The 14,423-nt window shown below is 35.3% G+C and overlaps 1 protein-coding gene across 1 annotated transcript in view; it reads right to left on the bottom strand.

The window, feature by feature from the left end:
- Positions 1–26: 26 nt before the first annotated feature.
- LOC117112322 (flocculation protein FLO9-like) overlaps positions 27–14,423 on the bottom strand; it is a gene marked incomplete at its 3' end in the record, with an annotated part of 22,288 nt that continues 7,891 nt past the window's right edge. The window contains exons 2-7 of the mRNA XM_033255389.1: positions 8,589–8,661; positions 8,128–8,292; positions 7,460–7,615; positions 6,919–7,083; positions 6,236–6,412; positions 27–4,612 (exon numbers count right to left, since the gene is read on the bottom strand). Of these exons, the coding sequence (XP_033111280.1) occupies positions 27–4,612; positions 6,236–6,412; positions 6,919–7,083; positions 7,460–7,615; positions 8,128–8,292; positions 8,589–8,661 (5,322 nt within the window). The remainder of the gene's footprint in view (positions 4,613–6,235; positions 6,413–6,918; positions 7,084–7,459; positions 7,616–8,127; positions 8,293–8,588; positions 8,662–14,423) is intronic.

The raw sequence follows: 14,423 nt of genomic DNA, 5'->3' as shown, positions 1-14,423 counted from the left end.
GCCATTTTTCTGGTTGTCTGATGTACTTCTACTGTTGTGTCTGGTATTATTGTGGAGAGTTCTTTTTCCATTATATCAATTTTTTCTGGAGCCTGTGTTTTGTCGTCTTTAATTGATTTGCCATCTGTTGAATGCTTTTGTGTAAATCCGTCAATAACATCTGTTTCTGTTGTTGGTTTGTGCTCTTTACTTGGAATTGGTGTTGGTTTAAATGTGCTTATAAAACCTGATACTTTATCTGATGTTACCTTTCCTTCAATTCCAGAACCAATTTCAACAACTTGTCCTTCTGATACAACATCAGTGAGTTGCAGTGTAGTAGAAGCATTGACTAACTCTTGCGACATGGTTACTTTGCTTAAAGAAATGGTGGTATGAGCAATACTATCTGACGTCGTCAATTCCAATGTCTCTTTATCTGTTTTCATCACAGCTACAGGTTCACTGGTTGTCGTCTGAACTACGTTGGGTTGTTGCATTGGTGTAACTGATTGTGTCGCTGCACTCATTTTTCCTCCTCCTACTGTAGGGTCACTAGTCGTTGCTAAATCAGTTGGTTTTACAGATGGAGAAACAGATTGTTCATCCAGATCAGTTTTAATTGGCATTGGTGTTGTTTGCTTAGCATGAATAACTTCAACAATCGGTGTTGATTTTTCTGCCATTTTTGTGGTTGTCTGATGTACTTCTACTGTTGTGTCTGGTATTATTGTGGTGAGTCCTTTATCCGATATATCAATTTCTTCCGGAGCCTGTGTTTTGTCGTCTTTAACTGATTTGCCATCTGTTAGATGCTTCTGTGTAAATCTATCAATAACATCTGCTTCTGGTGTGGGTTTGTGCTCATTACTTGGAATTGGTGTTGGTTTAAATGTGCTTATAAAACCTGATAATTTATCTGATGTTTCATTTCCTTTAACTCCCGAACCAATTTCAACATCTTGTTTCTTTGATACAATATGAGTGACTTGCGGCGTAGTAGAAGCATCGACAAAAGCTGAAGATTCTGGTTTCAAAGATGTTACTAATTTTTCTACACCATCAGACTTTTGTTGTACTGTGATGGCCTTAGCAGCAGTTGATGGTATTTCAACAGGTCTTACAGTGGTTGAAAAAACATCAACTACTGGCATAGGCTTGTGAGATTTTAATTTATCTTCAGTTGTTGTTGATATAATCGTTTTGCTAACACCAGAAGTTAATTCATTATTTAAGTCTTTTGACATTGTGACTTTGCTGAAAGAAATAGTGGTATCAGCAATACTGTCTGTGGTCGTCAATTCTAATGTCTCCTTTTTTGTTTTAATCACATCTCCAGATTCACCGGTCGTCATCATCTGCAAATCATTCGGTGTAAATTGTGGTGTTGTTGCAACAATATTTCCTCCTTCCATTGTAAAACTAGCAGAATTTACGTATGTGGAAGTTGATTGTTTTTCCAAATCAATTGGCATTGAAATTGCTGTCTTTGGATTAATAATTTCAGCACTTGGTGTTGGCTGCGTTATATCTATTTTGGTGTGTGATTTTAATGTGGTTAGTTTTTCATGCACTTCCTCAATGTCTTCTGGAGCTTGTGTTTTCGAAATATCCACTTTTGAAGCCACTGTTGTAGAGCCTGCTCCAGGAATTGGTGGAGTTTGTTGTTTTGCTGTTATTAAGTATTTATCTTTAATTGATTTGGTACCTGTTGGATGTGTTTGCGTAAAACTTTCGCCAATAGAAGATTTTTGTGTAGGATCCTGCTCTTGATAAGAAATCGGTGTTTGTGTGAACGTTCTCATAAAACCTGATATTTTGTCTGATGTTACCATTTCATCAACTCCAGAACCAAATTCACCATCTTGTGTTTTTGATACAATATCAGTATGCTGCTCTGTAGTAAACACATTTATATCTGCTGTAATTTGTGCTTTCAAAGATGTTGCAATTTGTTCTACAATATCGGGCTGTTGATCCACAGTGACAGACTTTGCTGTTGTAGATGCCACTCCATCAGATCTTGAAGTTGGTGTCACTGAATGTGTTGTTGCAACCATATTTTCCCCTACTGTGGCACTGGTCATTCCTTGAGATGTGGAAGTAGATTGTTCTTCTAAATCAGTGTCATTTGGCATTAGTGTTGTTAGAATATCTTCAATGATTTCAACAATAGGTGTAGTTTTTATAGCCAACTTTGTTTTTGTCTGCTGTATTTCTACTTCTGTGTCTGGTGTGGTGAGTTCTTCGTGCATTACGGCAGTATTTTTTGAGGCCTGTGTTTTTGAAACATTGTATGTAAAATCCCCTATTACCGAATCTGCTTTTGGAATTGATGAAGTTTTTTGTGTTGCTGATATTAAGCCATCATCTTTTATTGATTTAGTACCTGTTGGATGTTCATGAGTGTAATTCTTGCCAATATGTGATTCCTCTGTAGGTTCCTGCTCTTCTTGGGGAATTGGTGTTTGTTTAAATGTGCTCATAAAACCTGATACTTTGTTTGATGTTATCATTTCTCCAGAACCAGTTTCCCCACTAACTTCATTTGATACAATATCAGTGATCTGTGGTGTAGTAAAAACATCAGGAACAGTTGTAATTTCCGGTTTCAATGATGTTACAAATTGTTTTCCAATACCAGTCTCTTGATCAACACTGACAAATTTAGCAGTTGTTGATACTACTTCAACAGGCCTTGAGGTTGTTGAGAAAACTGGTGGAGGCTTAGACTGTATTTTTGATTCACTAGTTGTCAATATGAACGTTTTGTTAACAGTGGAACTAATTACAGGAACTAGCTCTTCAGACATGGTTACTGTACTTAAAGAAACCGTGGCATTAACAGTGCTATCTGAGGTTAGCAATTCCATTATAATTGGTGAAGGTGTTCCTTTTCCTGTTATTCCTCTTGTACCAGCTGGTTGTGTAGGTGGAGGTACGGGAGTTGGAGGAAGCGATTTGCGTACTGAAGAGTCCGGTTCTCCTGTTTGATCAGTTCCTATTGTTATACTATCTGTAAATTGATGACTAGTCTTTTGAGAGGACTCTAAGATTTCCGGAGTTGTTGGTGACAACTTTTCTGTTTCCTTTCCTACTTGTGGTGTTGGCTTTTGTGTGACCTTTTGTCTCTCTATTGTAGTACCTTGAAATATGTTTGGATCCATTGTATTTTCATTAGTAACATCCAATGCGTCAAATGTTGGTATTGGCTTTACTGTTTCAAGTGTTTCTAGTGTTTGTTTTTTTGTCTCTTGTTTTTTTTCTATAGTTGTGTCTGGAATTTTTGTTGGTCTGATCGTTCCTTGCTTATCAACAAAAACTTTGCTCGTCATTGGTGTTGGATGTATTTCTTGTGTTTTTTGTGTAACTTGCCATTCCTCATCTGTAGTTGGTTTTGGCTCTATTGTTTTCAACTCTATTTCTGGTGACTTCTGTATGATTTTTCGTTCCGCTGTTGTTTTGTCTGGAATAACTATTGTTATTGTTTCTTCCTCATCAACAATTACTTTGTCTTTTGTAAGTGTTGGTTCTGTTGTCTTTGGCCTTGTTTCTAGTTTTTGTGTGACTTGTTCCTCTTCTATGGTTTTGTCTGGCGTTACCGTAGGTTTAATTGTTTCTTCCTCATCAATTACTTTGTCTGTTGTTGCTATTGGCAATCTTGTCATCGGCCTTATTTCTGGTGTTTTTTGTGTAACTTGTACTTCCTCGGTTGTTAAGTCTGGAATTGCTGTTGATTCAATTTTTTTTTTTTCATCAACAATTACTTTGTCTGCTGTTAGTGTTGGCTCTATTGTCTTTGGTCCTATTTTTATTGTTTCTTGTGTTACTTGTTCTTCCTCCGTTGTTGAGTCTGGAATTGCTGTTGGTTTAATCGTTCCTTCGTCATCGACAATTACTTTGTCTGTTGTTGGCTCCTTTGTTGTTGGCCCGATTTTTGGTATTTTTTGTGTCGCTTGTTCTTCCTCTGTTGTTAAGTGGGAAAATGCTGTTGGTGTAATTGTTACTTTGTCATCAACAATTACTTTGTCTGTTGTTGGTGTTGGCTCTATCGTCGTCAGCCCGATTTCTGGTGTTTTTTTTGTTACTTTTTCCTCCTCTGTTGTTGAGTCTGAAATTGCTGTTGGCTTAATCGTTATTTTTTCATCAACAACTACTTTGTCTGAAGTTGCTTTTGGCTCTATTGTCTTTGGAACTATTTCTGGTGATAATTCTGTTACTTGTTCATCCTCTGTTGTTGACTCTGAAACTGCTGTTGGTTTAATCGTTATTTTTTCATCAACAACTACTTTGTCTGTAGTTACTTTTGGCTTTATTGTTTTTGGAACTATTTCTGGTGATTTCTGTATGACTTTTCGTTCCTCTGTTGTAGTGTCTAGAATTTGTGTTGGTTCAATTGTGTCTGACACTTCTATATGTGGTGTTAGCTTGTTGGTAACTAGTGTTTGCTGAATTGTCCTTGATATCTGAGTTGTTTGAAATGTCTCTCCTTTAATTTTGACATGTGATGTCATTTCTTGTGTAGGTTTGATTGTGTTTGTTCGTCCATCCAACCGAGTTACACCACCCTTTTCTTGTAAATCATGCGTACTCATTGGAAATGTGGTCAATTTTGACTTAGGTGGGACTTCAACTGTATATGAAATATAAAGAAAATCAATCAATTAGTTAGTTCAGTATAATAAATTGCTATAAATAATTTAAAAAAACTAATTATTATAAAAAAATAAATTCAATCATATCTTACTTAGCTAAATGCAGCGCTTAATAACTAGACTTAAAGAACATTCTTAATGATCTGATAGTGTTATAAATGATCATATACAAAATTGTGAGGCATTGCAATATGTTTAAGGAAACTACTTAGGGATTGCTGTACTAAAACAGTATTTACATGTAATAATGAATTCTATAAACAAACTTACAGCGTTTCAATGGGCTCACCCCTTGGACAGTTTTAGCCAATAATTAATGACTGAACTAGAAGAGTCTATTGTTCCTAAATTTATTGAATCAGGTATTACTGTATTAAGTTTTATACTTGTTTTGTTGACAACACACTAGTGCTAGCTAAACCTAATGATTTTCATCACATCCTACGTCATTTTAACGCTTTTCATAAACAGATTAATTTTACTTTTGAACCATTTGAAAACAGTGATATAGTACATTTTCTGGATTTACAATTTCACAACAGCGTAGGAAGCATGAGTATATATCGTAAAAATACACATATATATATAGCAAACTCTTAAAGTTTTTTTCAATTTGCCTATCAAATAACGTTATTTTCATGGCCAATCCATATGTGATCTAAAATCACAATTTTGGGCCATAAAAAAGACTCTCTCCCCATGTCATGAACTACAATGGATTTTTCCGGTACAATGGCCGGAGGCTCTTGTCAGCTCGGACTAATGATTTTTAATAATTTCTGTCAAATTTTGGCTGAAAACAGATTCAATTGGCTTAAAAATATGTTAGAGCATGGTTAGAGTGAGCCCAACCTCAAAAAATGATCTTTTTCTGTGAAAAAAAATGTAAAATCTCAGTTTTTTGTGAAAAAACGATTTACAAACAGCATTGACCGTTAGCTTCTGAGATGAGGTCTGTATAATTAATTGTAAATTTTACTTACAGTAATAGTATATTATAATGTAATAAACATCAAATTATTAAACCAATGTCATCTTGCTGGTTTTTATCGTTAATTATATGTCGGACCGAAAAAAAATATAGGACAAGTATAACTTTGGAAGAGCCAGTATCATTTTTTTTTCTTACTGGCCCTGCTGGCCACTATGATTTGGAGGTTATTTTTCAGCCCTGCATTATTATTGTAATGAGGACCTTGCATCTGTGAGGTTTAACCTATATTTTAATACTAAAAAAATTAATTAAATAGCACTACTGTAATTATACAAACATTAATCCAACATAATTAATGCAGTTAAATCTATGTGTTATGTGGCCATTTTGTAAAACAGGGTGAGAATTCCAGATGGACATAAATCAATGCAAATTCTGCAATATAGGTCTACTCAAGCAAGCTTCTCACCAGGATATCAAGAGTGCCGGTCAGTGAACACGCCTCCCTTTCCTGGGGCTTCTAAGTTTCCCCGGGGGGTCATAGTCAAAATGGAGGCTAAAAATCTCATATTAGCAACGCCATTTTTTAGATATAACCAGCATTTGTGATGTATAGCTTATTATTTATCAACATATAGATGGAACCAGGTTGGGACTGTGGGCTTACCTTTGATAGTACATTCACCATTGTATAATGTTCTTACAGCACCATGAGCATAATTTCCATCCAGACAATTTTCATATTGCATTATACAGCTGTTATCATATGTTCGAGAGTCTATACCACAAACTGGTTCATAAGTGTACATCTCACAGCGAAGTTTCCTACACTTTCTCCTCTTTCCTTACAAGAAAATAGGATATTTTTAGACATAAAACTTTTGAAATTAATTTTGTATTGATAAAAATTACTTTCTAAATTATTTTAGAGAATGATCTGATTATAGACATAGTATTCATTTTAAATATAAAAAAAAAAAATTATTTTGTATATATGTCAATAATGTATATAATAATATATTTTAATAATGTATATATTGCTTTAATTTTACCAATTTTAATATTTCATTGATCTTACGATTGTATTTTGGTACATCAATGTTGGCATAAATTGTAAATTTTTAAATCATTGCACATTTCGCTTTCACTGCATACTGTATGTATCCTTGAATATAAATATCAACTTAATCATTACAGGCAATTACATTCTATATATCCATTTGGTCATTACAAAATTCATCATATGTAGTTCCTTTTTTCTGGGCTACTTACTCACCTTATGAAGGTGATTGCAAGGTGGTCATGTTTGTATTTTCACTCCGTTAGAATGGATAACGTATGGCTACTTACGATGGTCAGTACCGCACGGTCCGTAAGAAAATCGACGTAATGATGGATTATTTGATTGGCATGCGGCTACATTGATTACAGCTTGATTGAGGTAAGTCCGCCCATCTGTAGCACACATCGGTCTGTAGTCCATTCTAAATGTGAGGGCGCATCGACTGAGGATACCTACGGAAGTTATTTTATACTACTATAAGTACTATAAGTAAATGTTAAGTGAATGTAGTTAAGCCCAACCTTGCCTTGAAATCTAGACTCAGAAACACCGGGCTGGCTTCCGGCGAGGTATATTTTCCCACCATAGTTTAAAACTTAAGCAAAGCGTGTAAAGGGATCTGTGATACATTAGACGCTACATAAATCCTGTTTTATTATTATTATTATTTAATTATATTAATATTTAAAAATTGATTATTTAATAGATTAGCTATTTTGAGCCCCAAAATTATATAACAGCACTACACACAAGGGTTCACTAGGAATAGGAAAACAAATTCTGTGCATTTGTCAAGACAGGTTCTTTCTGGTTCTTTTTAGTTCTTACCTGTACCAGGACAGAAGCCATCACATAGCTTTTTTAGTGATGGCTTATGTTCACATGCTTCCTTTTTTAACATGCATTCGTTGTCATATACAACATAATCTGTCCCACAGACAGGTACCATCATAGATGAACAACCTCGCGGACAAACAACGACATCTGTAGATTAAAAAGAATTCATATGTACAATTCAAAATTTATGAGCAAATGTAAAATATTGATTTTGTAAGTTTGAAATATTAAGCTATTATGTTATAGTTTGTTATGTTATTGATTGCATATACTTACTGTAAGTTATGTTGTAGACAAATAAATATTTAAATGAAATATAAAGAATACAATTTAATGCTCAACTTATAGAAGACCAACATTTGCTTAAAGTGTTTCATTTCATTTATTTGGTCCAAAGGACAATAAAACTGACAAGCACAAAGAAACAGAGAGGAAAAAAACACTAGACAGGATTGCTAAAAGGTGCATTTAATCACTGTCTAATGGCTCTCCGATACCAATGAGAACATATATTAGCATAAAATAGTAAAGTAAAAATATCATTAACATATATTAGCATAAAATAGTCATAACTCCTCTACTCAAAGCTTTAAAAACAAAATTTAATAATAACTCATCTATGTTGGTGGGTAACTGTAAAATATTTTAAGCTAACAAACCTGGAATAGCTGAAGGTCTGCATTTTCCTACGTGTTTGACACGTATCCGTTGTTGGCGCTTGCAGGCGTACACAAGCATGATACATTCGCTGTGATATGTTTCTCCATCTGAGCCACAGACCGGAGCATAGTAGCGATGACATCTACGACTGCAAGGGTCACTTTCTGGGTGAAAATAAAATCAAGCTTTTATATTTTATATTGAAACCATGTAACCTCGACAGGAAGTGAATACAGCACCATGAGATTAAAAAGCAAGCATCTTGCATACAGTAGCTAAAACTCCACTCCATATAATATTCACCATCAAAATAAAAATACTTTCTTGTTCTAACTTTCAATAGCAGATACTCTTATACGTAAGTTAAGTAAGCAATAACAATATTAAATTTTAAAGGTTGTTATTTATATTTCAATAAAAAAATTAAATATTTTATGAATAAAAAGTAATTATATCTTACCATCAAAATCATATGGATTGAAAGCAGTGGTGAACTTTAGTAATACAAGTAGAATCAATATAAAAATGAACTCCTATTAAATAGAAAGAAACATATTCAGATATAACATTGAAAATGTAGTGCTAGCGCCCTCAACTCATAATAAACTTTTGACCAATCAATTGGTTGCTTGTTAATGGAAGCCACAGATAAAGTCGGAAGTCAAACAACCTTGTATGACCTTTTCAATTACATCAATGTCTGGTACTGGAATTTAGGTCAATATTATAGAAATCTTACGTTCTGTTATTATATACAAAACACATTGTCTCTCCTTTTAGCTGCCAACATATACTGTATATACATTAGATTTTTTTTTCTATAAATATTTTTTTTAAAAACTTATTTTTTGTATATTTTAGTTATATTTACCGTAAATGCTTGAATAAGGGTCGCTCTCGAATAAGCGCCGCACCGAACATGATTTTTTGTTAAACGCTGCTCTCGAATAAGTGCTGCTGTGCTTAATCAAGAGAATATAAACACTTGTGTGTAATGAAACAGGGTTTTAAATACAATGTATACAGTGTTAAAATGAACACAATGAAGACACAAGCATTTCTTTATAATTGTATATTTATGATGACGTAGGACCTATGAAGAACAGGAATACATGAAATAGGTAACGTGTGATGGGCATGGAAAGCGCCAAGCCAATAAATATTATAAGCGCCATTCTTGAATAAGCATCGCACTGAAGCCTCCAAAAATGTTACAAGCACTGCGATGCTTATTCGAAAATTTACGGTACTGGTATGTACCAGGGCTTAATTGGAAAGCAGTGTTAGTCACTGAATGGTCACACTGTGGTTAAAGAAAGCTTAAACAAATAAATTATCAGTACTGTTTAAAATTTTAATCCAATCAATAATATACATTGTCTTTTTATTATGCTAAATTATCAAGTTCATTAATGAAGCAGATAGACCAAAATAGTTACAATACCGCCGTGAATTATCGCTTCGTATTTGCGCGTAACCACTGGTAACATGCTCATAGGTACCATTTTGAATGTAGCTACGAACCCCTGCGAAGGTCATTGTTATTTAATTAGCTTTGCAATGATTCTGGGTTGATAAGGAATGCGTAAACAATATTAAGTTTACTAGCTTTCAACCCCCTTTCAACACATGAGCAATGTTGCAATTAAATAATAAACAATGTTAGAACTTTACTGTTCATTATTTCCTACCTTAGATCGATCATGTTTTAAAACCGTGGTTAGCTACAGTACCTAGTCCTAGGCCTACAGAGCGGTTAGCAGGGGCGCCGCAAGCTATAGCCATAATATCGGCGCTGGTTCGAAGGACTGTAAAACATATGCCCACTGTATACAATGGCTTGTGTGCACTATAAAGAACCCAGTACATCTTCCGAGACGAGCAGGGAATACCCCGGTGTACTAGAACAGACAGCCCCTGTGGTGGACAACGAGAGTTGCTGGTACCGGGTAGCACAGACACGAAGGGACCCTTAGGGGCGAAGAAAGTCATTGATCGAGTTCCTAGTCCACATATCAAGCGCCCTGAGCATCTTACATTAGATGGATAAGTGCACTATATAAAACTACACTATTAACAGTATGTTCGACTTTGGATGTCATTTACGACCTACATTTTCCCCTAAGAGGAAGAGAGCAGACAGTAATTATACTGGTTAACTTCCAATTCGGAGTATTTTGATCTGGTGTTATTGTGCTGGCAGTAGGCATTTTCTTCTTTTAAAAATATCGATGACAAATCAAGTACAAATTATTAAGAATTCTACATTAAAAGATCACGTTGTGTTTGTTTACCGTAATGAGCAGAACTTGCAAAGCGATCCAATACCTATGAAATTATAGAAATCACTATCTTGCCTAATTAAGGCTAGTCATGCTGGACCGCATTTCCTTTGTTTTTTACTCACTGTCACCCACAGCTTTTTAACATTTGCCACGAGGTTAAACTTTAACATACTTACCTGTGTTCTGATTGGCGTACACGCTGCCTGCTGCTGGATTTGGGTTTGACAACATGAACTGGCAATTAAATAAGTTTTATTTTCCATTGGGTTTTTCATGCGACATTCGGTAATTTTATATTTAACGGACGTTAACTCTATTTTATATTTATTATTTATCTTATTAAATCAAGACTACAAAATATTGTTTAATGAACAATCTTTTCACATGTGTGTATTCTTATTGAGGACATCATTTTTTGACAGTTAAAAGAGGTAAAATAATTGTAAATAAAAAATAGGCTAGGCCCTAGTCTAATTAATTAAACAAATATTACTTAAATACAGGAGTACAAACAAGTTCCTGTCGTCGACAGCGAGTGGAATGGGAAACTCTGATCAAATCTGGTGTACATTTTTTTTATTGAAAAAACAGCTCCATACTTTAAATTAACAGTCTGAACTTGTGCTTGTCATTCACAAATGACCCAAGAATACATTGTTTATTCCAGTAAACTACAGCAGTCTTTCTGCACATACAAAAAAACAACACACTTTTGCTTTATAGCCTATAGGTTTGCTTCGTAGCCTTGCTTAGATTGTTTATATCAGACTACGAAGTAGCAACGAAGTGTGCGCAGGAAAAATTGCAATACTGTACTGTACTTTCTGGCAGTACTGTAGATTATCACTTTCTTTAATTGGAAGAGGCTTTTGTTTATTTATTTCAAATACAGGGTAGAAAAATGTCAAGCATTTGTTGGTTGGAAGTGGATATTCACACACTCCTTGTGGATCAGTGCACAACAGATACAAATGGATGTTTCATATTAAAGAAAAAAATCTAGTTTGTAGATAGAACAATCGAACTTGAATGCTATTGTAGTGAATGGGCCGTGGACTTGATTAATAGAAGTACAGAGCCTCTCTAATGTACTCAACATGATGCCAATTCTTGATTACTGACACTATCTAGGATGGTTTGGATAGTCTAGCATCCTATGGGGGGGGGGCCATCGGGGAAGGCTGCCCCCCCCCCCACAACCCTTGTTAGGAAGAAAAACCACAATTAGGCGGAAAAAAAATTATACATACTATTAGTAGACTTTATCTATCTATAAAATCAATTAAATAAACCCATAAACTGTCCTATTACTCGGGAGCTTCACTTTTCACTTTTCAAACATTTTGAGCGACGATATTTGACGATTGCATTAACTAGGTAGGCCTATATTATTAACATTCATAGAGGATAACATTAAAAACGATATGTTACCGTTATTCTATTAACATTTTCAAATGCTAGTGAGAGATACACTGGTGAGTATTAAACACTCTCTTCTCTAGACTAGTATTTAGGCCTAGCTGGGTGTACATTTTCAATAAATTTTCCTTGGCCATCCATGCTTGTATGTATATTTGAGGTACTGTGACTCTACTAAATAGGCTATACGTACAATTCCCATGCTTTTATTAATCACCTACCCTTAACCATCAATTTCAAGTATGGAACAAAACTATTTTTAAGGCCAAATGCCGATGTGACTGCCACTCCGCGTGCGTAGGCGTAGGCCTAGCACTGCATAGGCCGGGTAGCCTAGACCTAGGGCCGCTAGCCTAGGCTAGGCCTACTTACTCGATGGTATGAATGAGCCTCTAGGGCCTAGGCCTACACCGTCTTCTTCAGTCTTTATTTATAATAGGCCTAGGCCTATCTCATAAATTTTTTTTTCAAATTCCTGCCTATAGTCACTAGCCTAGGCCTATGAGTGTCTCAGTTTTGGACATATATTTACCTGATTTCTTTATATTTAATAATTTTGCTGAGACCAGGCTCAGACAAATTTCTGAAGAAATCTTCTCAAACTTAACGAGCGCGCCTACTCGATCGTCAACCTTGACACGTACGTATCAGAGCTAGCTGCTGGAGCTCTACTCCTGTAGATCGTACTGTGACCTCTCGGTGGCGTACCAGGCTTCTGATTGGTCAAAAAGTTATATGGCCTTTCCCTTAGTTGTTTTGAAGTTTTGTTTTGAAAGTTGTGACTTGTATATAGGGTCTGTGCTTAAATAATAGGTGTACTGTACTAAGATTTCCAAAGGATTAATTTACATTACCAGCATTCACTATGAAGGTGTTGTAGATTTTTTTTTTGGAATGTTTCAAAAGGCTTACCATCAAATGTGTTTTGTTTGACATGCACCAGGAATTATTACAAGCAGGTCTACCAAGGCAATTTAACAAATTTAATTGCCTTGGGTCTACTGTACCCAATGAAACACAGATATTAGTTACTTAAGCTGAAACAGCATGGCATATATGTGGCCCGTTACTTTCTTGGTTTCGTAGTTATTTATATGGAAGGCAGCAGAGAGCGGTTCTTGATGGCATGTCTTCGAATTGGTTGCCGGTTAACTCTGGAATGTTTAATATTTATATTAATGATATTCCTTTACTTTTCAATTATTCAAAATGTTTAATGTATGTCGATGATCTTAAAATTTATAAAATCGTTAATGATATTGAGGATGCCTAAGGACTTCAGGGAAATCTCGATAGACTGGATCAGTGGATGTTAATGAAAAATGTCTCTCCAAGCCGGCAAATGTAAAACACTATGAACTATTACACTTAAACACAATCCAATTAACTTTTCTTAAACACCCATATGGCTCTCGAAAATGTTTGCCATCAGAAAGACCTGGGTGTAATTTTTCATGTTTTTTTCCAATCCTGTAAGTGGCGATTTTTGTTTTCGCTGTTGGTTTGTTTATAAATAAATAAATTAACGAAATTAAGAACTTGAGTGCTATTTCCGAGCATATAGACGTGCAAATTTTACAACATTTTCTAACCTCAGCTCCAATCATAGTGGGGCTGAGGTTATTGGAGACTCTCACGCCGTACCAATCAATAAATGCTTCCGCCGCCCCTGTAAAAGCCTTATATCATCTGTGCTAATAATATAGGTATGATTTTCTGATGATGTATGTAGCGTCGGACATTTCTCCTTGGGCCTCTAACAAGTAACAGATGCATTAATTAGAAAATTATGATTCGTCACAGATAACCTAATAAGCAATAGTGGGTGTGTACACTTTCATTACAGCTCTTGGAGGACACTTCCAAGGCTATTATCTCACTGCAGCCTCAATTAATAAAATACAGTATTTGAATTCAGCGCGTTCTCTGTTTTAAACTATTTATATCGTTTATATTATTGTTTGATATATCTTTGACCTAATAATAGGTATTAGGCTATATATATTATGCAACAACGATAAAGAAATATACATCGATGGAACAGAGTATTATCTTACTTTCATTAGTAAACCTTTTAAGTTTATGTCCTACTAATCAATTTCAAATTTAGCAACGATACTCGGCTCGCCATAAACGATTGCTGACGTCCATTACAACCAGGCAGATGATTGATGTGAGTATGCAAATGTTTAGCACGCAATATCTTTGTCCGACTGGTCTTGCACTCATACCCAGAAGCCTCATTGATAAGTTACAAATATTTAGACATAATGGGAAGTGTGGTTACTGCTTTTTCCTGATTATTAACACCGTTCATTGAATCAGAATCAATAGGGGGGGGGGGGCGTAATATATTTTAAAGTATGCTTCAGGCTTATCCTACGACCGCGTGTACTATAAATAGTAGACCCACCCCCATTATAAAATATCGCGAGCTCCATCACTAGAAAAATCTCCGCGAAGGTGAAGTCAGAGTAGGCCACGTACCATGTACAGTATGCGCAATTAAATGGTAACAGAACCGTGGCCACCTGAGCCCTCGGGGCTTTACGTGATACTGTATCCGTTTGGATAGTCTAATTCCAGATCGC

The sequence above is a fragment of the Anneissia japonica genome, unplaced genomic scaffold (genome assembly GCF_011630105.1).
Source record: "Anneissia japonica isolate Jap-2015-1 unplaced genomic scaffold, ASM1163010v1 scaffold287750_len332794_cov232, whole genome shotgun sequence".
Lineage (NCBI taxonomy): Eukaryota > Metazoa > Echinodermata > Crinoidea > Comatulida > Comatulidae > Anneissia > Anneissia japonica.
This window is presented reverse-complemented; position numbering and strand designations above follow the sequence as displayed.